At 45.7% G+C, this 26,474-nt stretch overlaps 1 protein-coding gene across 2 annotated transcripts; it reads left to right on the top strand.

Annotated features, from left to right (window-relative positions):
* Positions 1 to 303: 303 nt before the first annotated feature.
* LOC310802660 (acyl-coenzyme A thioesterase 3-like) lies at positions 304 to 9,859 on the top strand. 2 transcript variants are annotated; one of them, XM_083667149.1, is made up of 10 exons: positions 304 to 624; positions 782 to 881; positions 981 to 1,168; positions 1,363 to 1,532; positions 2,222 to 2,341; positions 2,660 to 2,742; positions 2,977 to 3,070; positions 4,141 to 4,221; positions 4,704 to 4,845; positions 9,373 to 9,859. In XM_083667149.1, exons 1-10 carry the CDS (start codon positions 429 to 431, stop codon positions 9,486 to 9,488), a joined length of 1,290 nt encoding a protein of 429 aa, XP_083523275.1. In that variant the 5' UTR covers positions 304 to 428; the 3' UTR covers positions 9,489 to 9,859. The 2 variants fall into 2 exon arrangements, with proteins under 2 accessions (XP_083523275.1, XP_083523276.1); XM_083667150.1 differs by having other exon boundaries at positions 584 to 624; positions 743 to 881.
* Positions 9,860 to 26,474: the final 16,615 nt, after the last annotated feature.

Here is a 26,474-nt window from a genome sequence, read left to right as displayed (position 1 = left end):
AAAATGAGACTGTAGGCCATACACTTTGGGATTTTGTGTAATACAACGATCACTTACAAAATAATGTGATATTGCTAATACATTTTGTGAACCATCACCGTTTTGTCCATACTGCAATATACACTATCTCGGACAATGTTTACAAAGTACCTTCGCCTGGCTGCTACCATTTCCCGTTGTCCAGCGCCCTGAACTTTGATACGAATACCAACGTTGCGAACTTTGATACGAATGTCAAATTCATTTGAAGTAAACAGACAGGAACATTTGGGTCGCTTTAGAACTATAATACATTTTAAACGAATTTAAGAAAGACATATGCTACTGTTTTTGTTTTGTTTTAAAGAAGCTATTGCAACCTTTAACACGCACCTACTAGATCATCTACTTTTTTTTTCTCCAAAGTTTCATCTATCTTGGTTGACAGGATGGCAGAAAGAGGTCCGAGCCCTATGATTGTGGTTTCCCCGTGTAGAGGACTCGTGGATGAGAGGTTCACGGTATTGGTTCAGAACTTGTCTCCGATACAAAAGATCACCGTTCACGCTCTGATCCACTCAGATGACGGCGACTATTGGGACGCATTTGGTCACTATGTTAGTGATGCTACAGGCGTAGTAAACGGTACGTATGGTCCCACCATTAAGCATTGTTTGAGTGAGGAACGTTGAAATAAATGTTTAAAGTTTGCTTGCACTGCAGCTGTCATCAATACAATTACAAGTTCATTTCTGATCCACAGTTTACAGCCACCTCACGTAATTTGTTTACACATCTGTAGCTTCCCATGATGCAAGTTTGGGAGGAACATATGATGGCGTTGAACCCATGGGTCTGTTGTGGAGCATGAGACCCATACCTGGCAGTAGAACTGGTCTCAGGTAAACTCTGTCCATAGCCTATTATAATGGTAATGCTGTGCTCCAGAAGCTTTTTGTCACCAGACCAGCGGGATGAAATACTCTCTCCTATCACTTTAGATTGAGGAAGAAGGAGGTCCACACTCCGATGCTGATGCACATCTCTGTGTATAAAGGACACCTGAGTCAGGGGTTCAGGGAGCAGGCAGCATTGGCAAGTGTGGTCACAGAGCGCTGGTACATGGCCCCTGGAGTCCGCAGGGTTGACATCACAGAGGGAGTCACAGGGACCCTCTTCCTGCCACCAGGTAGCACATGTCATGGTATAATGTCATGTCATATATAATCAAGCAATAATGCCGAAGAGGCTGTGATTTATCGTCAATATTGTCAAGGGTAGGGGGAGTTGTTAGGCACGACATGCAGCGGAGTGCCGTCATTGCCCAGGTAAGACTATTGCCCAGGTAAGACTACTATGACCATGATATTTGCTTTTCAAAAGGACCCGGACCCTTTCCTGCCCTGTTGGACTTGTGGGGCGGGGGTGGAGGTCTGGTGGAGTATCGCTCTGCCCTCCTGGCCTCCCGTGGCTATGTCTCTCTAGCGCTGGAGTACATGACGCCCAGAACAATGGGGGGCTCGACCACTCACGTGGGGCACGAGTACTTTGAGGTATCAAGAATTTTTGTTCGTCCAAGTGTATTTTTACTGATACCTCAGTGCGGTCATAATAACCATAGTTGTATATTCATCAGGCTTCACCTATTATAAAATGTCTAAGATGTGTCACAATACTTTTTCAATTCAAATGTTATCGGGTTCAAAATACTTCTACAATTTTAGAAGCCACTTTCACAATCTTGAGTTATCCAAATGTTTTACTTATGGAGGCACAGGTTAATGAGGCTGTGGTGTCCTTTACTCTCTCATGTTGGTAGGTGTAGGGCATAAGCTATTAAACTTACAATCCCTATTTAAAGGTTCATTGACCTTTTCATCAAACAATTCATGGTCCAAACTATGCATTGAATTCAAACTCTAGTGTAGGGATTGGTGTGGGACTATATGTGTACACTTATCTTTATAGTATGCTGTAAAAATAGAAGTTTGAACTTTGGTGCACTAGAGCATTATGCACTAGCATTTGCATTCATATGAAAATTATACCCGTAGGAATGAGACAAAATTCAACACATTTTTTTTGCTATATCACTTCATACAGTTAGTGAATAAGCTTTGTATCCATTAATTACGTACGACATATCATAACATGGACTGAAGTTGGAAAATGTGCTCATACAAACTGATATGAGTAGTTAACTCCAGACATGGATTATTAATGTTGTGTTTTTGTACTGTAGGCTGCATTCACTTTTCTGAAACAGCACCCTCAGGTGTGTGGGGACAGGGTTGCCATACTGGGCCTGTCCTTTGGAACCTCAGTAGCTTTGGGAATAGCTGCATACTCAACTGTGATTCAGGTTGGACAGAGCTCACACCTCACACTGTTCTGCTTGATAAAAACTGTGTGTGTGTGTCTGTGAGTCGGTAAGTGTAACATTGATGCCGAAATGAGCCCACAGTGCATTATGCTGATGCATTGAAGCATTATTTATTTTTCTATTTGAGAGTGCTGGCAGTATTATTTACTAGTATTATTTACTTATCTCTACTGTCTCTATCCCAATAAAGCATAAATGCCCTAAAAGCATATTAAAACAAAAAACTGATCTTTATTCAGAGTCAAGCACGTCTTTTCCTTATTTTTGGTTAGTGTAACCTCCCCGTCCTCTCCTCAGCCCAGGTGTTTGGTCTGTGTGAGTGGCAGTCATGTCCAGCCAGTCAAAGGATCCCTTTCTGATGTCTTTGCTGAGATAAATAAGTATGTACCACTTATTTTGTCCTCATATGATAACATAACAGATCTGGGTTCAAATAGTATTACAAATACTTTGCTGTGATTGGTTGACTGTTCCGTGCATGATGGAACCAATGAAATTGTGCAAATCTGACCAGGCTCAACCAAACTGCCAAAGTTTTACTTAGTAATACTTTTCAACCCAGGTCTGCTTCATGCATCTATCATAATGTATTTTCTGTCTGTGTCTCTACCTAGGAATGTCAGGAACACTCGCTATGATGAGGAGAATCGAGTGATCTGGCGTGATCTTCTCCTACCCATTCCTACAGACCCCACCAAGAAAGTGGATGTGGGTTGAAAGCCTTTTTCTCAGCCTAATCCACACAGTGTATAATTGTTTCCTATGCAAACCAGAGACCCTATAAAAACAAAATATGTGCGCGAACCAGCATCTGGTTGGTAGGCATCGTCCGCATGGCAAATAGCAAATACCTATTACTTGAGAATTACAAAAGAGTTCCTCTGCTACCTCTATCAAACTAAGTGTTTGACAGCGATGTAAACAAATGCTTGTCCATTTCCAAATCAGAGAGTGTGATAATCATAAGGATTGAAGAATAATCACCAATAGTGTATTCACCACGCCTTAGGATCTGTGAGAAACACCTAGAAAAGCTACACAGTGACTGAATCAACATAGCAACTTAAACACCCTCTTCTTAGGGTTAGGGTTAGAACTTTTACCATTGCTAAATTGTGTTTCCTTAATCCCTTGAGGAGACTTATAGAGGACTTCCTGAACATATAAACTACAGGAATCATGCACCGCAGCTGACAGAAGCCTGCCATCTGAGCCTTAAGAGGCTGTAGTTCTGTCGTCTTTGCCGCCCCATTCACATGTATAGAGCAGCCTTGGACATACAGGACGTCTTTAGTCTAGAGTCTAACCATAGCTGAAGGGGGGCAAGGCATGTTGGCAGGCCAGCCTCCAGGCACCTTCAGCAGGATAATCATTTGCACGGTGCTCTGAACCAAGGTTGTTAAGACCCCCACAGCAAGGACTAGTGCATGTCGGACAACACCCTGCATCCACCATAACAGTGCCATAGTTAACAAGTGTACAGTAAACATGTCTTCCTCCACAAATGATGTAACTCTATAAGGAGAGAGAAAGAAAACATGTGAATGAAGCAAGATGTTTATCCATAAACTTTTAACAATGGCTCTCTGTGGCGTTACACTGTTTAACCATGTATTGCATACTCTGCTCTTTTAAGCCTTTTCCCTGAGACATGTGATGATGTTTGCATACGTGTGAATCAGCTGTCCATCTCTCGGCACCCGGCTACGCCGTTCAACTTAAAGTGTCCTGTCTGAACTTACGTAAACTTCATTCCTCTGTTGCTGTGTCACCATCAGGTTGGACGACTCCAATGTCCTGTTCTACTGATCGTGGGCGAGGATGACCAGAACTGGCCCGCCTCAGAGTCAGCAGAGGATGTGAGTGTTTTTGTCCACAATTTGTCTGCCATTGCAATCCATCCTGAAATAGTAACAAAGAGATATGATGTAGGACAGTAGTCAATTTGAATATTCTTAGCACAGACACAAAGTACTACTTGCACTGATTTCTAAATTGTCATGTTATTCCAGTTCTGTGCTGGTTCCAGTGTCCCACACCGGCAGTAACAAAAAAAATGTAATGAATGAAATAGAATGAACACAAATCATTGGGGAAGTAAATCAAATCCATGCAATATGATGTCGATTTGAGTGCAAAACAAAACAGTGTTTTAGCTCATGACATTAAATTGAGTTCAGTTGATACATTATGTGTGGTTATTTGGCCAGAACTGAGCCCCATGCCTTTTCATTAGCAGAACATTTCTAATGCTTTTCAGTAAAAGCTAAATGTCTTAGATGTCTTAGACTTTGTTAAATAGACACTGGCAACTGTTCTAATGCTTTTCTCATGTCCTTAGATGAAGCAGATGATGGAGAGAGCAGGGAACAGTAACCTATTGACCACCCTGTCCTATCAAAAGACCGGTCACCTGATTGAGCCTCCTTACAGCCCACACATCCGAGCCAGCAACTTTGTGGTGGCTCAGACAAGAAAGAAGTGTAGGTTAATTTTGTGTGTGTGTGTCTTTCTCTATCTGTTTACGAAGTGGGGTTCTGGTTATGAGCTTTTTGTTTGCTAATCGGACATATCTTCATGTCCTCACAGATTTTGTGATAAACTGCTTTGTTCACTGTTGATTGACACACATGTTCGCTGAGTGGTCATGATATCGTAACAATACCTTGAATTTAGTTTGACTCGGTGTAAAGAACTCCTGATATGCCATGTTATAGAGACACAGGATAGCGTGTCACAATATTTTGAGTTGCTTGGACATCGCATTGAAAAAGGCTGTTTTACATCGTAATTTCTCCCTGCCATTACTGAATATTTCTCAAAGCCGTTTGGCATTTCTACTGGAGTGGTGACAGACTAAATATAGGCCAAATTTCATAGAGATCCATTCAGTTGTTTTCATTAAAACATATTGTGTGAACATTTGGTAGTTTATTTTAGCATTTTATTAGGGTTGGGGTTAGAAAATGTGGTACTTACATGAAGCAGTGCAGGTGTATGTCTAGAAGACTGAATGTGTGGCAGTTTTCTTTAAAATCCATCAGCATCAACAATAACAATGTGGCTACCACCAGGACGCTAGCTAGCAACGTAGTGTAATACCCAGTAACCAAAGCTTAAAACAAGCTTAAAACACTTAAAACAAGTGTTACGTTAAGTGTACAGTAAACATGTTGTCCCCCAGCTTGCGTCTTACAGTTTTGTAAAGCAGTCCAGAGTTGTCAATGGATTGTTAATGGATTTGAGGTAGGTTGAAAAGTTACCGGAGCTTGTAGTGCTTATTTGATTAATTTTCAAGGATCTGACATTATTTGAAAACAGTCAACTGGGCAAAAAAAAGTGCGGTCTAAAAAGGGTTGTACTCTCCTCTATGCACCCTATTTTTAATGATACCAACACTTTTTAGCTGCACCGTCACAAGATTAATCTGTACCACCTCGAAACTCCTAACACTGGATTTTTGTGGCAAGATGCATCATTTACCCTGTTTTGCCAAAAATTGTCCCAGTAGTGTCGTAAAATAAAGCATACAAACGAACGGACAGAGACCGATTCATAGTCCTCTCCCCGATTTCATCGTGGGGGACAAGCAATGTGGTAGTTAGCTGACTATGCTTTGTTCTCAGCTCACTGTCTCTACAGTGTAGCAAGATCGTGATGCACCGCTAGCTAATTCAGGAATGACATTACACACTGCTTCCCAAAAATACCATACAAAACTTGATGGATGCTACTGTAGTTAGCAACAATGTAGCCTGTGTAACATGTTGTGCACTATAATTTCATAATGGGTAATCCATGTAAAATGCAGGCCTAATAATACCTAAAGTAGCTACAGTGTGGACAGATGCAGTAAGTTAATGTCAACATTCCTCAAGCACCATGATCATGAAGAGTTAAATCTAAATCCCAACAGCAAATCAAAATGTCAACATGATCCTCATGTTTACACACACCAATAGCAGACTCCAAAGGCAAATGCAAAGCCTAGAATCAGTACTTGACATTGATAGCTCTCTTATGCCTGCACATATTATGTCACACATCTGACTAACCCCAGAGGTTTGAATGATAGATAGATTTGCTGGGTAGTTGAAAGAAAGTGAGAGTGTTATTATGGTAGTCGATAAAGTTAGGTTGGATGGATGGATGGATGAATGGTTGGTTGGTTGGCCTGTTGGTTGGTTGGATGGAAGAATTGATAGATGATATATAGTTAAAGAGATAGATCTATAGATAGATAGATGAGAGAAGGTTCGATAGATTGATAGATGGATACTGTTGTTTTTATTCAAGAGTTCTGAAAGTTCCATAGCAGTTGCAGTAGCAGGTTCTCTGAAGGAGATGAGGGAGACCCCTCACTATGGGACATGCACTCCTGATTGCCTGGTCCAAACTGGAAACCTGTACGGATCCAAGAATGTATCCCTTCTATATCTTGTAGTCTCCAAACCAGCACTAAGGATGGTATGTGCAGAGGGCACAGTCACGCCTAGGCTGTAAAACCTTTGAAAGATATGTGGAGAAGCCCAGCTGGCAGCAGCACATATCTCCAAAACAGAGACACCCTTAAACAGGGTCCAGGACACCGCCAACCTGCGAGTGGAGTGCGGGTGTGTCCGGATCCCCACAGGGCGCTGCAATCCCCTAGAATTGTAAACCTCAACAATGGCCGCCACAATTCAATGGGAGAGGCACTGTGTAGAGGCTGGCTGTGGCCTTATAAGACAGCGTCTTTACATTAACAGTCTGAAGAGGTTGAAGCAGTTACTAGTGAGCACCTCCGGATGACCGGATGAAGACGTTGTACTCTCTTCATGAAACGACAGACAAGGGGGTGGGCCCCTGTAGTCGTTCTACTAGGTCTTCACCAAAGAGAAGGCTTTACCGAGCAGGTCCTGTAAGAGGGAGAAGATCTCAAAGATAGGGCTCTGAAAGGGCACAATCTCGCGGCTCTCACACCACACCTCAAATAGCCTCCATTTTAGGTCGTAAGGCCTCTGGTGGATTGGGCCTAGGTTGGACCCATCACGGGCCAATCCCACAGATCCATCAGCTCGGGATGAGGATGGAAACATTGGCCCTGCGCTTGGTCCAATAAGTCCCTGCGCAATGGGAGTTTCCAATGGAGTACGTAGAGCAGTTGAGATATCTATGACCTCCAAGGTTTTCCAGGCCAATTCAGGGCTACAGGAGTAGGGACCAACTGTTCAGGGAAGGCATACAGGACTGTATGCCTTCCCTCCACTTGACAGAGTGAGAGTGAACAGTTGGTCCCTACTCCTGTAGCCCTGTACTGCTGTGTATGTACCTAGTGGAATGCAGTGATCTATGATTGCGAATAATAACAGACATTGCACAATGCAAACACGGTTGCCATGCCATACAGTCTCCAACCTCTTGGATGACATGCGGGTATAATCACTATTCCCATGGAAAGTATCCTACCCACAACAGTAAGTCTGCTCCTGTGTTCAGCTTTCGTGGCAGATGAGTGGCCCAGAGGGACAACGAATATTAGCTGCTTCACATCAACAAACTCTGTACCACTGAAAGTTCGTCCTTGGTGATTGATGTGCTGGCTGTACCTCTTAGTCTGTGCATACGAGCCAATCTTTGATATATGTGAGAGTCCGAATGCCTCTCCCCAGAAGGGGGGCAATGGTGGCTTCAACACTCTTCGTGAATTTCCTTAGGGCCATTGACAGACCGAATGGAGTCAGGTACTTGTAAGATACTCCCAACTGGGCGAATCTCAGAAACCGTCTGTGGGCCTGACAAACCTCGATGTGGACCTACATCTTTGAGGTTGACTGTTGAAGATGCCCGGGCAAATGGCTTCCAACAAGGCCTTGTGCGTAAGCATGCGAAACCAATAGGTCTACAGGTGGCTGTTGACATGCCGTAGGTCCAGTATGGGCCGTGCAGACCCCCCGAACCACAAAGTACCGGCTGTAGAACCCAATTTGGGATTCTGCCTCGGGAACCAACTGGATAGTGCCCTTGGCCAACATAGAGGATATTTCCTCCTGAAGGATTTGGGTCGCGTTCCCATGTGCAACTGAACTGCGGTCCTCAGTCCTGGGAGGGGCCTGTCCGGAGGGGCCAGGGTAGGAGCCTGCCCGGAGGGGCCAGGGGAGAGGCCAGGGGAGGGGGGGAAGGCCGTGGAGGGTGCCTCTGTTGAGGTCACTGGTCTGGACCAGACCAACATTTTACCTCAAAGAAAAAGGTTGAGACCGGTCTTAACGGATTGATTATAGTTTAATGTTTAAAAGGGGCACTTGACCACCTTTTAAACATCATATTAATTCAAATCACATCATCAATGACATAATTCTGAGGAGTTTTCCAACAACGTTTTCTTCTTATCCTTTGACCCCATAATGTAGAACATTGCCGTTTCCACGTGTAAACACTGGTACTGTATGGTGCTAGAGATAATGAATGTGATATTAAGAAGTGGTCAAGTGCCACTAATCACCTTAGTGCTGCTCTTTTCTCCCTCTATCCAAAAAAATCTTAATTTATGGATACCCAGAACAGTAAGATTTACTTTTTATTCTTGGTGACAAACAACAAGTTACTTGTAACAAACAACTACTACACAATTTGAAAGTAAAATCACCTCATAGCCCCTCCAGAGTCTTAATTAAGAGCACTATGACAATCTAGCATTGAAAGTTCTAGCCCTGGTCTCCCAAACACTACAGTCTTTCACAACTAAAAAGCTATTTGCAAAGAACTCTACGCATATGGTCTCATATTCTGAACTAATTCGTTGTTTAGGCAATCAAGCCTTTTTAAAAAAAAAAGATATATATCATTTTTTATCTCATGGATGGTCAGTCCTTGCATCTAGAAGTTATGATGCTCCAGCCTCATATCTCAGCTGTTTACTCCCCATTACCATGAAGTGGCTTACCGCTTGTTGTTGTTTGAATCCCAGATTGCTCTTTTTACTGAACAACATGGTGTCTAAACATGGTTTTCCCAACTTGTTTGAATTGCAGTGGTGGTTCTTTGGGGAGGAGAGACAGTGCCACACAGTTATGCACAGGAAGACTCCTGGCAGAAGACCCTTGACTTCCTTGAGGAGCACCTATATCGCAGCACTGTGAATTTGTGAGCAGTCTGTTGTCCAACTCTATGCTAACAAGATAAATAGGAAGACAAAGAGGCAATTTAATTACAAATGTTTTATCCTGATCTGATATCTGTGATGAAATTATTCAGTAACTCCTCCTCCGGAACCCCAGGCCCAGTGACAGCACTATTTGTTTTCTATGAGCATCCTATGATACCTCCTCTGTTATGGTGTTCTAATGGCTGATTTTGATTCCTCTGATAAGAAAATACCAATCAGTGCAACGCTAAATTTGACGTAGAACCAGATATACTGTAACTGTGAATGTACAGGAGAATTATACTTTGAGAAATGGCTGATCTAGAACTTTATCCCAGGCACCTGTCTTGTCTGCTGCTGCTTTTGTGTCTGTTTTGTCTTGTCAATAAAAACATAATCTTGTACTCTGAAGTTCCACCGTCTGATCCTTCATTATTTATCACTTTGAGTCCTTCAATAACAATACCGAAAGTGGGACGTCAATGCGTAATGATGTACATAATGTATGCGGCCAACAAACTCTCCCGTGTGTGCATGTGTCTGGTGGGTATATGATATCGTAATGGCGATATCAGGAACATAGACAGACAGACTATAATTATTTGCATGATCGAAGCGAATACATGTGAAAAGAAGCCTGCGCAGCACGTACTACAACCATATTTCGAAACAACTTATTACCTTTGTTTTACTCAAGCCATAATTTTGCTTGCAGTCTATTAGAACTACCATATGTTCTCCACCTCATTTGTATTTGTCACGTACATCGCATACAGCCGTAATTGACAGTGAAATGCTTTGGGATCTTGCTCCTCGCTCAACAACAGTCTGCAACAATCATGTCTGTGTATGTAGGCTACAATAGCCTAGAGGTATGTGTGTCTGGTTGATAAGGGCATGACATCTACGCGCAGGGAGATGGACAAATTCGCCCTGATTACAGACATTTGGAAAACTGTGAGTAACCTGATTGCTTGTTATAAGGAAGGAGAAAAATTGTGCATGGGGTTTGCAAGGTGGCGCATAGAGCCAACGGATTTGTCTGCACATTTGACCGCAGGCTGTTTCGTCAGTGGCATTTCGTCATTCAAGGCCGGTGGGGACCGGACCCACCAGCAAATGGCGCTGAAATGCATAAAATATGCTGTTTTCGCAGCTGGCTGGCTCAGTGCTACTGTTTTCTATGGTAGTGGAGCCAGTCCCGTTCGGCCTCTCTGCCTCTCCGTTGAGTCAAGGGGCCGAGCTCCAGCGGCCCCAGCGGTTCAAAAAGGTGCAGCAGCCAGAGAAAGACAAAATGCCTGGAGTTTACGTAGTGTCTTGAAGGATCATTTCACATTCGATCAATAACAACACCAACCAATAATCATTCCCCATCACTCTTTTTGAAAGATGTTAATTAAAAAATGACTATCAATTATGTTTGATGCTTTATATGTAGCCAGCTGGCGCCGTGGCGTGATATTCTTCCGCATGGCTGTGCAAATAGACCACATTCCATCACCTGATAATTAGCAAAGTTGATATGACAGAGCTGGAATATACAGTATATACCATACTGAGAACAAATAGCCACATAATAGCCACCAACAGTATATGAACATAATGTAGCGCGAACATAATGGGCGGGGCTATTGTTGTTCTATTGTTTAGGCTACTGCTATTGGCTGCTGCTGTGTTCCCATCATGCCTTGCAATGTGAATGTTCGAGGCAAAACCGTAGGCTACAGTGTTGTTGGTTTTAGTGGCCCAATGTTAGTTTTGTTGGTTAAGTCTTTTGTGTACTGTTGTATAAATTACAATAAACTCACTAAAAGCTATTAAGTAATGATAGGCAAATGAAGCATTGAGCCAATTGTTTTGAAATTGGGTTCATTACTTGAAGCTTCAGTTACAGTGACCTCTCCTGGAGGTCAAGGCTGTAGTCAAATTAGGCAGGCTAGTTGGTGGACAGAAGGCTTTTAATTTTGCACGTGTGTGCACACACACACACCTCAATGAGCAGTGTTGGAGAAACTACTTTACTTTTGTAGAAAAGATCTTTTGTTCTGAAGCGTCTTTGCTTTGATCACCCTTGGATTTAAAGTATCTTTGCTTTGAAAATTATTTGATGCACACACACTAAGACTGAATATCATGTTCTATTTACAAATAAAGATTGATGAATGTGTTTATTGTGTTATTGAGGAGAGAGTGCTGGGGAAAATATGGCATAGGTTGGGTGTGCTTGTGTAACTATGGCAGGGGGTGATTATGTGGGATGGGGAACACTCAAAGATTTTTATAGAGGTACATTATTTTTTCAACAGTTTTTGGATTGAGCCGTTTTTTTGCTCACAACTTTTGAGCTCACAAGGAACCGATGATGCTGGCGTCCATAAAAATTGTTTTGCTAATTTAAACAGATGAGGGTACACATTTTGATGGTTCAGCCAGTAAGCCAGTGGGTCTTCTGATCTTTCCAGCAGTGGATCAGTCATGTACCGCTGCACCTCCACTATAGCATCCGCTGTGGCATTCCTTGCCCTCCTTGATTCAGAAGCATCTCTGTCCAGAGTTGCCCAAAGGTTAATTTCTGAAAGACAAACATGACGGTAATCATCAGTACTGAAAGGTTTCAATTTGTATCCTTTTTTACTTGTACTTATTTTGTCCTGCATTTTATCAATTAACTATTTATAACATTACCTGTGGATGATGGATTTTCAACATTTGCTGGTGCTGGTTGAGCTGATGTGGAGGGCTGTTCTTCTGTAGGTGTGTCAGGTGGTGTGTATCTTATCAATTGTGAGCATTGTGCTGTCAGTCGTTTTACTGATGCCTGTGCCTGTGCTTGATTGTAGAATCCAATGGTTTTGAATCTAGGATCCAGCAGTGTTGAAAGGGTCAGTGCTGTTTGGTTCTCCATAGTGTCAAACTTGTTTAGCATCAGTGACACCAAGTTCTGTCCCAGCAGTTTAGCTGTGTTGTGGCTTCTTTTCCCCATTGTTTCATACAAGTATAACATTAACATTTTTGTCATTGGGATAACCTTTGACCCTGAGACTCTCTTCTCCTCGGACAGTTCTACTGTTGCCTGGTAAAAGGGGCCAAGCAATTGCAGGCATGCAGCAGCTGTTTCATAGTCCTCAGAGGACAGAGGTCTCACGTCTGTTCTCAGCATTGCAAGAGCTGCCCCCATTGACTGTCTCTCTTCGAAAAGGCGTTGTAGCATGAGGAAGGTGCTGTTCCAGCGTGTGTCCACCTCCTGAATAAGCTTCATCACTGGACGATTCATCTGCTCCTGCACTTCTCTGAGCTTCTCTTTTGCTGTTGTGCTGGTTTTGAAAAATGTGACTACTTTTCATGCCCTTGTGCGTAGGTCTTCTAGGCCAGGAGTTGCATCAAGAGACTTCTTCACCACTAAATTTAGTGAATGAGCAAAGCAAAGTGCATGTCTTAGATTTAAACTTCTGACAGAGGCAACCATATTAGCTCCTGCATCTGTCACAATCGAGGTCACTTTGCCTTCAATGCCCCATTCCTCCATGACAGACCTCGTTGCAGCAGTGATGTTACCAGCTGTATGAGCTTCAGGGAAAGGCAGCACTCCCAAAAGCACTGTGGCCAGCTTCGCAGAGTCATCCACATAATGGCAGGTCACTGCTAGATATGCATCCATATTAATGGAGGTCCACATATCAGCAGTCAGGCTCACAGCCTCTACCCTCTGCATGACAGCCTTGGCCTTGGTCTTCTCCTCCTCGTGTCTCTGGACCACCATGTTCTTTAGAGCCCGTCTGGATGGAAGAGTGTATGTGGGATCAAGCAATGCCACAAACTCCTTGAAGCCACAGTCATCCACGATGGAAAAAGGCTGCGAGTCTTTCACCACCATATTCACAAGAGCCTCATCTAGCTCTCGCTTCCGGTCCACTAAGACAAATAAATAAAAACATGAAGAAAGAAAAAGAAAATGAATAAAAGAAAAGGATTTATGTGAAATTGCATTTAAATGAAGCAGGCCTATGAGTCATGGAATACAGTCATATCATATTGTGTTAGTGTGTCTAGTTAATAACAATATAATACATATAGCCTACCTTGATTTGTGTTCCCCTGGTTAACAGCAGCTCCGTGCTTGGCAGTGAAGTGCCTAATCATGGAGGAAGTATTCCCATGATACTTCAGTTCAGTTGAACACACCAAGCACCGGACCTGTAGAGAAAGCCATTTGTAAATAAAAATGCAATTTGAGTCTATAAAGCTGTAGCCTAATGGCTACACTAATCATATACATCATTTTACTGTAATGCTACTTAATATAGACTTGAGATAGACCATAACTATAGGACTGTACTGACAGTTACTGTTGTATAAGTTACTTTACTTTTTCTACGTTACATATTAAACAGCCAGCACACCTACCTTATCAGGAGCGATCAGATTGAAGTGTTCCCACATGTCAGAACCACCTCTCTTCCTGGCTGGCTCCATAATAATCCAATACAAACGCAATACCAACAACGCACCTGCTACGACAACCCACAAATTGTGCATTGTTTAGAGCGGTTATAAAGTGTTGAGGCGCTCAAATTCAAAACTGTCGCAACCTGTCACCTGTCAGAATCGAGACGAGGCAGTGCCAGTGAATCACCTGATTGGACCGCGAACCAGTCAGGTGATTCATTCAGGCAATGAAGCAGTTGCTGCTTCGGACGTCATATGTCACGTGATTTTTTTCGCACCAAAGCAAGCTTTGAAGCAGTGGTTCTATGGAATTGTTGTTCAGGGTTTGAAGCACATATCGAAGCTTCAGTGTCGTACTGCCATCACTACTATTAAGCATCTGCTTCTCACGATCGCCACATTGGTGTTAGAAGTGGGATATTATAAAAATTAACCCTTACGAAGATGGCGACGTCGAGAAGCTATTTCGCTAAGAAACTTCGCGAGATTGAAGTTCTTCTTCAGCGTCTCGGCGAAGATCTTCCCGCGGAGGAGAGTGATCGACCCGACGGTGCCAGTGCTCCCCCCCGCCATGTAAGACGTGTGCCAGCCGCGGAAGCGAGCGCAGCTGTCAGGCTTCATGGTCAGGTGGGCGCTGAAGTAGACGTCACTAACCGCCGCCGAGAGACCGACGCAGAGAGACTGCCACTGCTGACCAGAGCTGAGAGCTCACCGCTGACCGTTGCCGAGAGGGTGTCGCTGACCCCCGCCGCCGAGAGGGCGTCGCTGACCGCCGCCGCCGAGAGCTCGCCGCTGATCGGCGTCACCGAAGGGTCGACCGCTGCTGCTATCATGCCCATCGCCATCCCAGCACCACGGACCACCTTCAAGCTCCCACAACACGCTGGCATCACAACCCTGGAGGCATACCTTGCTCAAGTTGGGCTGGCGGCAGTGAATAACAATTGGAGCAACCAAGACACTGCTGCCCACGTTGCCCTAGCACTTGAGTGGAAGGCGCTGCAGGTGTTGCCCGACCTTACGCCCACCGAGCGACAAGACTATGCGATGCTGGCAGCTGCATTGGAACGGCGTTTTGGTCAACGGGTCTCAACGGACAGCATGCAAGACCAGCTGACCCGCCGGTGCCGCCAAGAGGGCGAGATGCTGGGTACTTATGCCGCAGATGTGCGGTTCTATGCATGTCGTGGCTACCCCATGTTTGAGGAAGCAGCTCGTGAGGAGCTAGCCCTAGGTGCCTTCATCCATGGCCTCACACCAGAGAGACTGAAAGAACATCTCCGCATCAAGGCACCGATCGCCCTCAGTGCTGCGCTGGAGGAGGCAGAGAGGGTGGAGGCTGTGATGACCCCATTCAAACAACCAGGCCCCCGGGTGTGCCAGGCCAACGTCAGCGATGAGGAGGGGGAAGTCGAAGGAAGGGTCGTCTGCCAGGCTCGTCCTTCACCAACTCGACCAGACCGCCATCGACCAACCCACTGGTCCCGGGAACGCCGGTTCAACGACCCATGCTACCGCCGTGGAGAAGCGGGGCACATAGCCCGCGACTGCCCCGCCTCTGCACCAAAGCACCAGAGCTCCACAGTCGGGAAACTAGTGCGGGTAGGCACCCTGGGGAGACTGCCACCCGTCCAACCAACCATAACCCCCATCGAGAACACTGACAAGATTGGTAGAGTGGGCCACGCACACGGCCTCTACCTCCTCTGTTCCATCAAGGGACACCCCTGCTGGGCCCTCGTGGACACGGGTTCCACCATCTCTATTGTACGTCCAGGGGTGCTTCCAGAGACAGGGTGGACGCCCACCGCCTGTAAGATCAGAACAGTGACCGGAGAACTAGCTGGGATGCTGGGGAAACTCACGCTGCCAGTGAAGGCGGGGAACACCGAAACTACCCATGAGTTCTGGTTGGCCGAAATTCTAGACCCCTGCATCATCAGGCTGGATCTGCTGACTCGTTGGGGGGCTAGGGTGGATGTGTCGAGGAACACCATTCACCTCGGCATGGAGACCCTGGCCCTCCAGCGCCGTCAAGGGGGGAAGGTAGGATGTACACAAGCCCAGCTGTGTCCACCAATCGCCACACCACCACCATCTCCACAGCCACTGTCACCACCCCCTGAGGTGACAACGGCACCGCCTGGTCCACCTACGACGACGATGACCTCCGCGGAGGCTACGATCCCTCAGGCCCCATCGTCAGACGTTGACAACGCTATCCAGGACCTGTACCAGCGGAGCAGTGAAGGGCTCGATGCTCAGCAGAGCCAACAGCTGCGAGACCTGCTCCAGCAGTTTACAGACATTTTTGCTGCACGTAATCAGGACTGCACCCAGACCAACCTGGTGCAACACTCGATTGACAAGGGCACGACCCCGCCCATTAGACTGCGAGCCCACCGACTAGGGTTTGCCAAACAAGAAGCCGCAGAGCGGATGATCCGGGAGATGGCTGAGGCGGGGGTGATAGAGCCATCCAACAGCCCCTGGGCTGCCCCTGCCATCCTGGTCAAAAAGAAGGACGAGACCTGGAGGTTCTGTGTGGACTATCGTCGCTTGAACCATGCAACCCGAAAGGACTCCTACCCCTTGCCCCGCATAGACGACGCCTTGGACAAAATCGCAGGGTCACAGTGGTTCAGCTCACTAGACCCTGCGGAGCGGCTACTGGCAGGTGGAGCTGGCACCAGATGCAAGACCCAAGACGGCTTTCACCATCGGCCAAGGGCTCTGGCAGTTCCGGGTGATGCCCTTTGGTCTCTGCAATGCCCCCGCCACGTTCGAGAGACTTATGGAGAGGGTGCTGGCTCACATTCCGAGAAACCAGTGCGTGGTATACCTCAATGGCATTCTAGTCCATGCCACGGACTTCGAGCTGGCCCTGGAGAATCTCCGCCAGGTCTTCCAAGCCATTCGGGGGGCAGGCCTGCGCCTACACCCCAAAAAGTGCAACCTGCTTCAGCGCGAGACCAAGTTCTTGGGCCATGTGGTGGGACCAGAAGGCATGGCTACGGACCCTGCCAAGGTGGAGGCGGTAAAGGAATGGCCAATCCCCCAAAATGTCAGTGAGGTGCGCAGCTTCCTAGGGCTCGTCTCCTACTATCGACGTTTTGTCCGCAACTTTGCTTCGATTGCCAGCCCCCTACACCGTCTCACCGGCAAGGGGAGGGAGTTCAATTGGGAGGACAACTGTACAGCCGCCTTTGCCCAGCTCCGTAGAGAGAGTGGTGGCTTATTACAGTCGCTCCTTGTCTCGCCCTGAGCGCAAATACTGCGTCACCCGACGTGAGCTCCTGGTCACAGTGTGGTCACAGCGTTCGAACACTTTCGCCCCTACCCCTACGGCCAGCGATTCCTTCTGCGGACAGATCACGATTCCCTGACCTGGTTGCTCAGCTTCAAGGAGCCTGAGGGTCAGATGGCCCGGTGGATCGAGGCCCTGCAGGACTATAATTTTGAGGTCCAGCACCGAGCTGGGCGCCTGCACAGCAATGCAGATGCCCTGTCCCGACGTCCCTGTGAGGACTGTAGACACTGTGCCAGGAGGAGCGAGATGGAGCGACTCTCCAGGTTGCCGCCACAGGTCAAGTTGGGCCAGATGAGAAGTGGCAGGCAGCGCAGGACAGTGACCTCACTCACTGGCCAGGGTGGGACAGTGGGTTGACAACCGGGCACGCCCCCCCTGGCAAGCTGTCTCTGCCTCGTCAGTGGAGACCAAGGCCTACTTCTCGCAGTGGGCCACCTTGGCACGGCGTGATGGACTGCTATACAGGGTCTGGCTTGCGCCAGGCTGGAGGAGAAATGTGTGGCAGTTACTGGTGCCCAAGGACTGGTGCCAACGGGTGCTACACGCAGTCCATGGTTCGGTGGGGGCAGGGCACTACGGGGTGGCCAAGACCCTCAACAAGCTGCGCCAGCGTTTTTACTGGGCTGGTTGCAGGAAGGACACAGAACTTTTTGTTCACTGCTGTGACGCCTGCACTGCTAAGAAGGGGCCGACTGGACGTTCCCATGCCCCTTTGCAGCAATACCAGGTGGGGGCCCCCATGGAGCGGGTTGGGGTGGACATCCTGGGCCCATTCCCCACCACAGACAGCGGGAACCGCTACGTCCTTGTGGCCATGGACTATTTCACTAAATGGCCAGAGGTCCCTGTGGTCCCTGACCAGAGTGCTGTAACCACAGCCGAGCGCCTGGTGTGCGAGATGTTCTGTCGGTTCAGGGCACCTCAGGAACTGCACAGTGATCAGGGGCGGAACTTTGAGGCGCAAGTGTTCGCTGAGGTGTGCAAACGCATGGGGGTAAGCAAGACCAGGACAACGCCCCTCCACCCCCAGAGCGACGGACTACTGGAGAGGTTCAACCGGACGCTTGCCACGCAACTGGCTATCGTCACCTCACGACACCAGCGAGACTGGGACCGTCACCTACCCCTTGTCCTGTGGGCTTATCGATCAGCGGTGCAAGAGAGCACGGGGTGCACACCAGCCACACTCATGTTCAGCAGAGAGCTGCGGACCCCTGTGGACATAGCCTGTGGGCGGGTGGTGGTGTTGCACAGAGACCGCTTGGCACCCTACTGCCCCTTGGCGGCCGGACTTTCTGACACATCCAGCTCACCCAGCACGGCTCAACTCACACCGACGAGCCCTCCAAATCAAACAGACAGTGGGGGTTCTGGGAAATGCGACCCCACAGGCTCACAGGCGGCGGGGGAAGCTTCCCCGTCGCTATAAGGACTTTGTTGTCGGCTGAGGACAGACGACATGCTGGTGGGGGCAATGTAGTGAGGGGCGGGGCTATTGTTGTTCTATTGTTTAGGCTACTGTTATTGGCTGCTGCTCTATTCCCATCATGCCTTGCAGTGTGAATGTCCGGGGCAAAACTGTAGGTTTGAGTGTTGTTGGTTTTAATGGCCCAATGTTAGTTTTGTTGGTTAAGTTAAGTCTTTTGTGTACTGTTGTATAAATTACAATAAACTCACTAAAAGCTATTAAGCCTCTGCTTTTCACGATCGCCACAATAATATACAATAAATCAGTCAAAACAAGATTCATCTTTGGTCATTTATTATCGTTTTCATTGAACAATCTGTCAGACTGTATATACCGGTAATGTTGCGATGTTGCAGGTCGCTCAGAATCAAAATGCGTCGCATTAATCATCCGCTAATATCAACAGAATATATATAGGCCTTCCGGTAAACAATGTATTTTGACCCGGCGTTTAATAGGGATCGGAGCTTATTTGCTTCAATATCATTAGTGACCCGGCTACTATTGGAGACTCAGCGCCTGTTGGAAGTTTTACGGTATGTCCACATCCCATGCTGTCCGTTGCGTAGATTTACTTAATTTACTTGTTTTCCTGGTTTTATTAAGTGCTAATCTTTTCCATACATTTAGGGTGGAGGAATCTACACAACCAAGGGATATTCTTATCATCCAAGTGCTTTAGTTGGCTAGCGAATTTGGTGGGTGGCAAGCATAATCCAAGTTAGCTCGCTGTAACTACACAATGTAATTGATTTGAATAGCGCTTTTACAAATACAATTAACACAAAGTGCTTAAATTAACAGAACCTCTTGGAAAACCGGAGGGTTTGACGTGTTGCTATAGTGTGTCCATATAGTTTGCCAGCTTACGCACTGCAGAATGTAAATAGACTGGAGATCCAGGACAGTGAAAAGCCGTGACCGAGTAGTGCGACTGCTGCATTCAAGTAGAGGCAGCGGTGCCAGGCAGCCAGCCAAGCTGGAAGAGCGGAGTGATCGGGCAGGGGTTTGGGGGCTGACCATTGCTTGCAAGTAGGGAGGGGCTGTTCCCTTTGCCAGGTAGGCGGGCACCAGGGTCTTGAATCTGATGCGAGCTGCTACCGGGAGCCAGTGAAGGGTGCGGAGGAGGCGAGTGACATGGGAGAATTTGGGGAGATTGAACACCAGCTGGGCGGCAGCGTTCTGGATGAGCTGCAGAGGCCTGATGGTGGAGGCAGGGAGACCGGCCAAGAGTGCGTTGCAGTAGTCAAGGCGAGAGATCACAAGTGTTTGGACCAAAAGTTGTGCTGCTTCTCTGGTGAGGAATGGACGTATCCTTCTGATGTTGTAGAGGAAGAATCTACAGGAGCGTGCTGTCTCTGTGATGTTCGCCACACAGGATAAGTGGTTGTCAAGGATCACCCCAAGGTTCTTGGCTGTATTGGAGGAGGTGATGGAGAAGTCTTGGAGAGGGCAGGCTTTCCCTGGGAGGAAGAGCAACTCAGTCTTGTTAAGGTTGAGCTTGAGGTGGTGGGCTGACATCCAAGCAGAAATGTCTGCAAGACACGCAAAGACACGTGTTGCCACCTGTGAGTCAGAAGGGGGGAAAAAGAGAAAGAGTTGAGTGTGATCTGCGTAGCTGTGGTAGGCGAAACCATGTGAGAAAATTACCGAGCCAAGAGATTTGGTATAGAGGGAGAACAGTAAGGGCCCTAGGACAGAGCCCTGGGGGACCCCAGTGGTGAGGGCTCGTGGAGAGGACAGCGATCCTCTCCACTTCACCTGGTAAGAGCGATCGGCTAGGTAGGATGCAAACCAGGAGAGTGCAGAGCCAGAGATGCCCAATTCTTGAACAACTAAGCAAAAGGCGACCCCTGGGCAGCCTCTGCTGATTGAGCATGCACACTAGGTTATCAAGACAAGAATCACACAGGAACGCGTAGGCCTCTGCCGATCGAGCATGCGCACTGGCTTACCAATATGAAAAGCACACGCCTTAGCCAACAAGCTATGTTGGCACCAGGGCAATGCAGGTGCAGTACATAATTCTGCTGATAGAACAATACGCGCTATAGAAGATGCTTTTCTTTAACCAAGGATAAAGCACATATAGATAAACTCCAGTAACCTTAATGGGTAGCCTACATCATAATTATTTATCGTATTTATTTTGTTCTGATGTTTAATTATTTATGCCCTATTAGGATCAATGGCTGTAAAATGAGGATAGCTGTGCAAATCCTTTTTTGTATTAATCTGCCAATTCATCACTAAGAGGAGCGGACACCCTTTCTTTCAATTCACATGGTAAAATATGATCATGACAGTCATGACAGATAATTGTATGTTAGCTATTCAACAGTGGTAATGTGTTAAACTGCCATTAAGTTATGTAGCTGCTACTTTTAGTGGCTAGCAAAACTTTACTTTTTGAGCAAGATTTCTCTCCAGTTTACAGAGTGAGGTAAATATTTAATTGGCTAGATATCTGAAATAATCGAATATCTAGTGTCTGTCAAGTTGCCCAGTTCATTAGAAAACCGATACAGTAGCTATGCTTTGGTAGGGAGACTTGCGTGAGGAGGTACCGGCGTTACAGTAGCCAGTTTACTGTCGAGTAGTAGAAGATAACGATACAGGAAATGTTCAAAGTTGTCTTTGTTACAAGTAATCATTTTTAATATGTCACATTGATTACCGATCAGAGCTGTGGTTATGATAAGATAAGTAACGTTATATCTACCGGTATTGTCATTCTCCTGCCTGCTATTAACCTATGTCTGTTTCTCAGATTGAACTTTTTACTACCATGTTACGATGTGTTTGATTAGCCCTCGATCATTGTTTCCATCAATCAAACATATTCATCATTGTATTGTTAGGATATGATAGCTCTAGAATCCACAAACCTCCTTTACATGGATATTGAGGGGCTCACTGTTTAGCTATGGTGTTTGAAATAGCTCAAACATTTGTCTGTATATTAGCTATACATAACATTGTTGGACACTGACTGATTAATTATCAATAAGACCATCCGTACATGTGTCCTGTCTTAGCCTTGTAATTTCGCTTGTTCCCTGTTCATTGTAATGGTGGTAATATTATGTCTCTGTCCTTTGTTGGGTTCAGCTGTCAAAACCAAAGACACACAAGGCCATGTCGGATGGAGAATGGATATCCCGGCTGAGGGCATTTGCCAACACGGAGGCTTGGCCTGGCATGCAACAGGCCAGCTCCCCATCAAAAGAGGTTGTATGGTCTCTTTCAGGAGGAATATCTTGAATGGACCGTTTCACAAATGGAATTTGTCATTTTATTGTCTGTTTCTTAAACGCAGTCATTAAATGCATAGCCTACTTGTGAAAACGATCCACTAGTAAATGCCAACTTCCTTACAATACAACATTTGGTCACCGAATGGTCATTACTGTACATTGCATATTGTATCATAAAGTATTATGCTTGCTCAGAGCTATGTGATCATTTTCAGTTCAAATGCAACACATCCCATCAGCAAGTCTACATTATCCATTGTTACAGATAGACATGTCCGATGCAGGTCGGGGGCCAGACCACCTTGTTTGGAGGGATGCGGAGGTGTGTCTGTGGATTCCACTCACAGATGGTAATCTTAAACAGGCTTAGAGGCAAAGAACATTCAGTCATTACCTTTTCTGATTAACTGAAATGAAATGCCATACATTAATAATGCCTCTGTTTAAGCACCCATCTGGACCAGCTGCCTCTGCTGCCCCTCTGACTGTCTCTGTTCCTGTGCCAGCCTCCACACCAAGGGCGACATTGAACTTGTCTACGGTAAATATTTTATTTATATGCACTATTGTCACAATACGTGTGCACTCCACCACTGTAACTATGGATCTGGTCATGATCATTTGTAACATATCCTTTTTACTGTGATTTATTGTTCTCTGTTTCTTGAAAAAAAAAGAAGCTTTTTCTCTCTGTCTTTCAGTTCAATAAGTCAATGTTTGGTGGTGCTCATGTTACTGTGGCAAAGCCAAACTTTGACTTGTCTAGGAGGCCTGCTCAGGTGAATATACTACAGGCTAAACCATCAATAGCTTGGATTGTAGTGATTAGTTTATATTACCTCTGTGAGGACCACTAGCCCTGTCCCAGTTTTCTCAGGCATCTCCACCCTCCTACCGTCTCTGCGAGTGCCACCTTCCCTGCCACGGCCTCTGAGGACCCTATACCAAGCCCCATTCTCTCTGTGCCCACACATCCCTCCTACGGCCTCTGTTAGTGCCACCTACACTCCAGCCCCAATGCTTCCTGGAACCCCTGCAATGCCCTCTGTGGCCCCTGGCCAAAGTGTGGTTCTGAGGGCTCCTTTGGTGTTTCTGGGCCCCCACACACTATTCATACAAGGGTCAGCCACTTCAGCTCCTACTGCCCCTCCTGCCCCACAAAAACGGGCGTATACTAGCACAGTGCTGGCCAACACCTGCAAAACGTATGGTCAGCACCGGACTGCATAGACTGGCCACAGCCAGTTTACGGGCACCATCTACTGCCCTTCCAGTGAGACAGTGTGGAAGGAGCAGTGGCTGGAGCAGTTTAAATTAAATTAGAAATTAGTAGGAGAACGTTTGATTGTTATATATTGTAAGTATTTCATTGTTATTGTTGCTTTTATGTTGGTTTTTATGAATGATCTTCCTTGTTTTTGTAATTATTAATAGTAATTATTCAATTGTTTTACTTTGTGTGTATGATCCCCATTTAACTTGTTCAATAATAAATACCTTTGAATACATTTTTTTTGGCTCTTCTTTCTTTTTGCGCCTTCTTTGATGTGAGTTTACGACTGGGTGTTTTACCCATTAGCCCCCTGTCTTGTGTAACCTTGTGCCTCTAGCTTACCTGCTACAGAGGGAGGGTCCCTGACTCCTCCCTCTGTGATGTCAACCCTGCGGACTCCAGGGGCCATGTACCAGCAATCTGTGACCACACTTGCAAATGCCGCCTGTTTCCTGGACCCCTGACTCGTGTCCTCTGTATGCTGTTTCCCAATTTTCCACCCTTTTCCTGCTGTGTACTCCCCACATTTTAAAAGAGGAATGGGCTGATGAAAGAGATATGAGAGAAACCACTCTCAAGTCCAATGTCATGCTTTTAAATCCACACAGGGGAGTTTACAAGTGCACACTGCAGGAAAAGGGTGAAGATTGGTACAGTACGTAGTATTTGACAGCTGTGCGACTGTTGTCTATTTATTAGCCCACAAGATGGCGCATGGTTACTGTATTTGTTCACTGTCTCACAAAGGAAAGTTCTTGTTTCCCATACTTCAGCATCCACAGTGCATACGATTTCCCCCTGGGTGTAACGTTTGATGTAGAGCCTGCAGGCATCTTACTTCAAAAGACACTTTAAATTGTCTACAAGTAAGTATCTATAATAAATGACAGAAACCTCTAGCCTATATTGCACTGAGGTACGAGCCGACCAAAATGTATTGAGGTATGGAATAGTTGTCGCGCCAGCAGAAAGAGCCTTTTTACGATTCTGAAACGTTATTATAATCCGTTCAAGTCTAAAATGTTTATTTTTATTTTTATTTAAATAGTCAATGAAATAACGGCCGGAGTATTGGGTGCTTCCATTAGACGGAGACGCGCTTGTGCCGTCTTGATGAGCTGTTCTTTCAGCACCACGAGCATTGGCGCGCACAGAAATGGTTTGGCAGTAAGAGCGTGAGGGACCCGATCTCAGTCCCCGGCAGGTAAGTGCTACTTATTTGTTCAAACAAAAACACCTATAACTACTCAAATGAAAGATGATCCATATTTTAATTTGCCTTGTTCCTAACAGCCCTGCTACACCAAGCGCGTGAAATTCACGCCAGTGGGACTAGCGTGATACGGAGTTGATAGACTATATCGTATTAAATGTTACCGCGTGTGTAAAGCGTAGTAGACGATGTGCGGCTAATAACAAATTAGGCTTGAAGTGTATTTTTCTCGGATCCACGCGCGTAAAAAGTGCCTGAAATGATAGGTTTCAGTGTTGGACTCGTAAAAACATATTCACTCGGCTTCATGGTATGGTCATGCAATAGAAGCAATGATAATCGTAGTGCATGCATACAATAGCGGTACCTGTTTGAAAAACAAGCTGATAAACCAGTCCTCATGTACATTTGGAGGTAAAGGGCAAACCTTAACTCGGAGATATTCACGACTCTCAACATAAAACAACAAGTTCAACATCAGGAACTGATGCATTTGAAGTTCCTTGTAGAAATAGACAGGGAGGGCTATTTATTCTACATCCACACGTAACTACACGTTTCTGGTGTAGCAGGTTACATTTCTACGCTGACGGGTACTGCACGGATTGCCCACGCTGCATCCTGGTGTACAGTACCGTCGACATAACTTCACAAGCGCAATGTTTTTCATCTTTCTTCTTCTTTCTTTTCTTCTTCACCATTGTAGATGTACAATCAGTTTCCAATTATACACTAAAAGTAATCACCTATATTGCACATAAACAGCTTTAAGAGGATAGTGGGATATTTTTTTTTGCGGAAGATGATTACATATTAACATCAATATGATTGCGAGGGGGAATGCTCCAAAACGAAATATCTAGCACACACAGAGTGGTATTTATTGTCTCTCCTTTCAATGTTCCAATCGGTCACCTGTTCGCAAGTGTAAAAATATCAGTGAATTTCAAACAGAAATAGCCTAGAAATAGGACAGAAAACAATATTTTGATATTAGGGATTTTGATAGGTTATGTAAATTGATATTAAGAGATCAGGTAGGGGAGCATACTTTGACGGAATGAACAGAAGGTGCATACCAATGGTTATACAGGCTGTGCTACAGTTAGCCCACCGACACGCTCCTCGATGCACCAGTTAATTGTCACATGCGAGTCACAAGATCATAGCAGTTGAACAGGTTGTGCGAGATTGCATACTGCTCTTCGTTTTGATATGAAGCATAATGCTCTTCGTTTTGATATGAAATAGGCCTAAGCGTTAACATAACTATTTTTGAAGTAGCCTAGGCTACACGAATTGATTGGTTATTGACATCATTCTCTCAGTCTGAATAATATGCTATATAATTATTTTATAGATATAAATCGAATGATATTACATTACATTGACTATCATTCGAGAAGGCTGTTTCAACCCTGAACTAGAAGTTAATGACCATATAAGGAATGACCTGTCAGAACAACACGTTGATGCGCTATTCAGCAGGTAAAGGTGCGTGTATGTTTACACGCGCTTTAAAGGGCCGTTTAGGCAGGTTACTTGAAAGAGAAAGACCAATTTTGTTATAGTGTCTATAAAGTTTTCACAGCTTCATTTTAGCTGTTATTATTTTTGACTAACCCGTTTTATCATGGCCAATGGCTTTCCCTTGACGAGTTGGCTAACCTATAGCACAAGTGAGGAGAACCAATCGACCATTATTATGCTTTTAAAATGGTCATGATTAAGTTAAAAGGTAGGAACAGAGTAAGAGACTGATCATAATTTCAATACAGTAGTAGAAATGATGAGTTTTCATATGTCTCAGAGGAACACCTGCAGAGGAGGAACATAATGGATTATTAAACGAGGCAGCAGCCCCCCCCCCCCCCCCCTCTCTCTCTCTCTCACACACATATATTTTGGGAACAACATCTATTCAGTGTATCCTGTCTTAGATGGAATGAGATGGCACACCACTGTATCCTGTTATAAACAAACAAACCTACTGTAACTGAATAAGAGGAGATAGGACCTGCA

This window comes from Argentina silus (assembly GCF_951799395.1).
Source record: "Argentina silus genome assembly, chromosome: 3".
In the NCBI taxonomy this organism is placed as follows: domain Eukaryota; kingdom Metazoa; phylum Chordata; class Actinopteri; order Argentiniformes; family Argentinidae; genus Argentina; species Argentina silus.
Note: the sequence above shows the minus strand (reverse complement) of the source record. Positions and strands in the feature narration are given on the sequence as shown.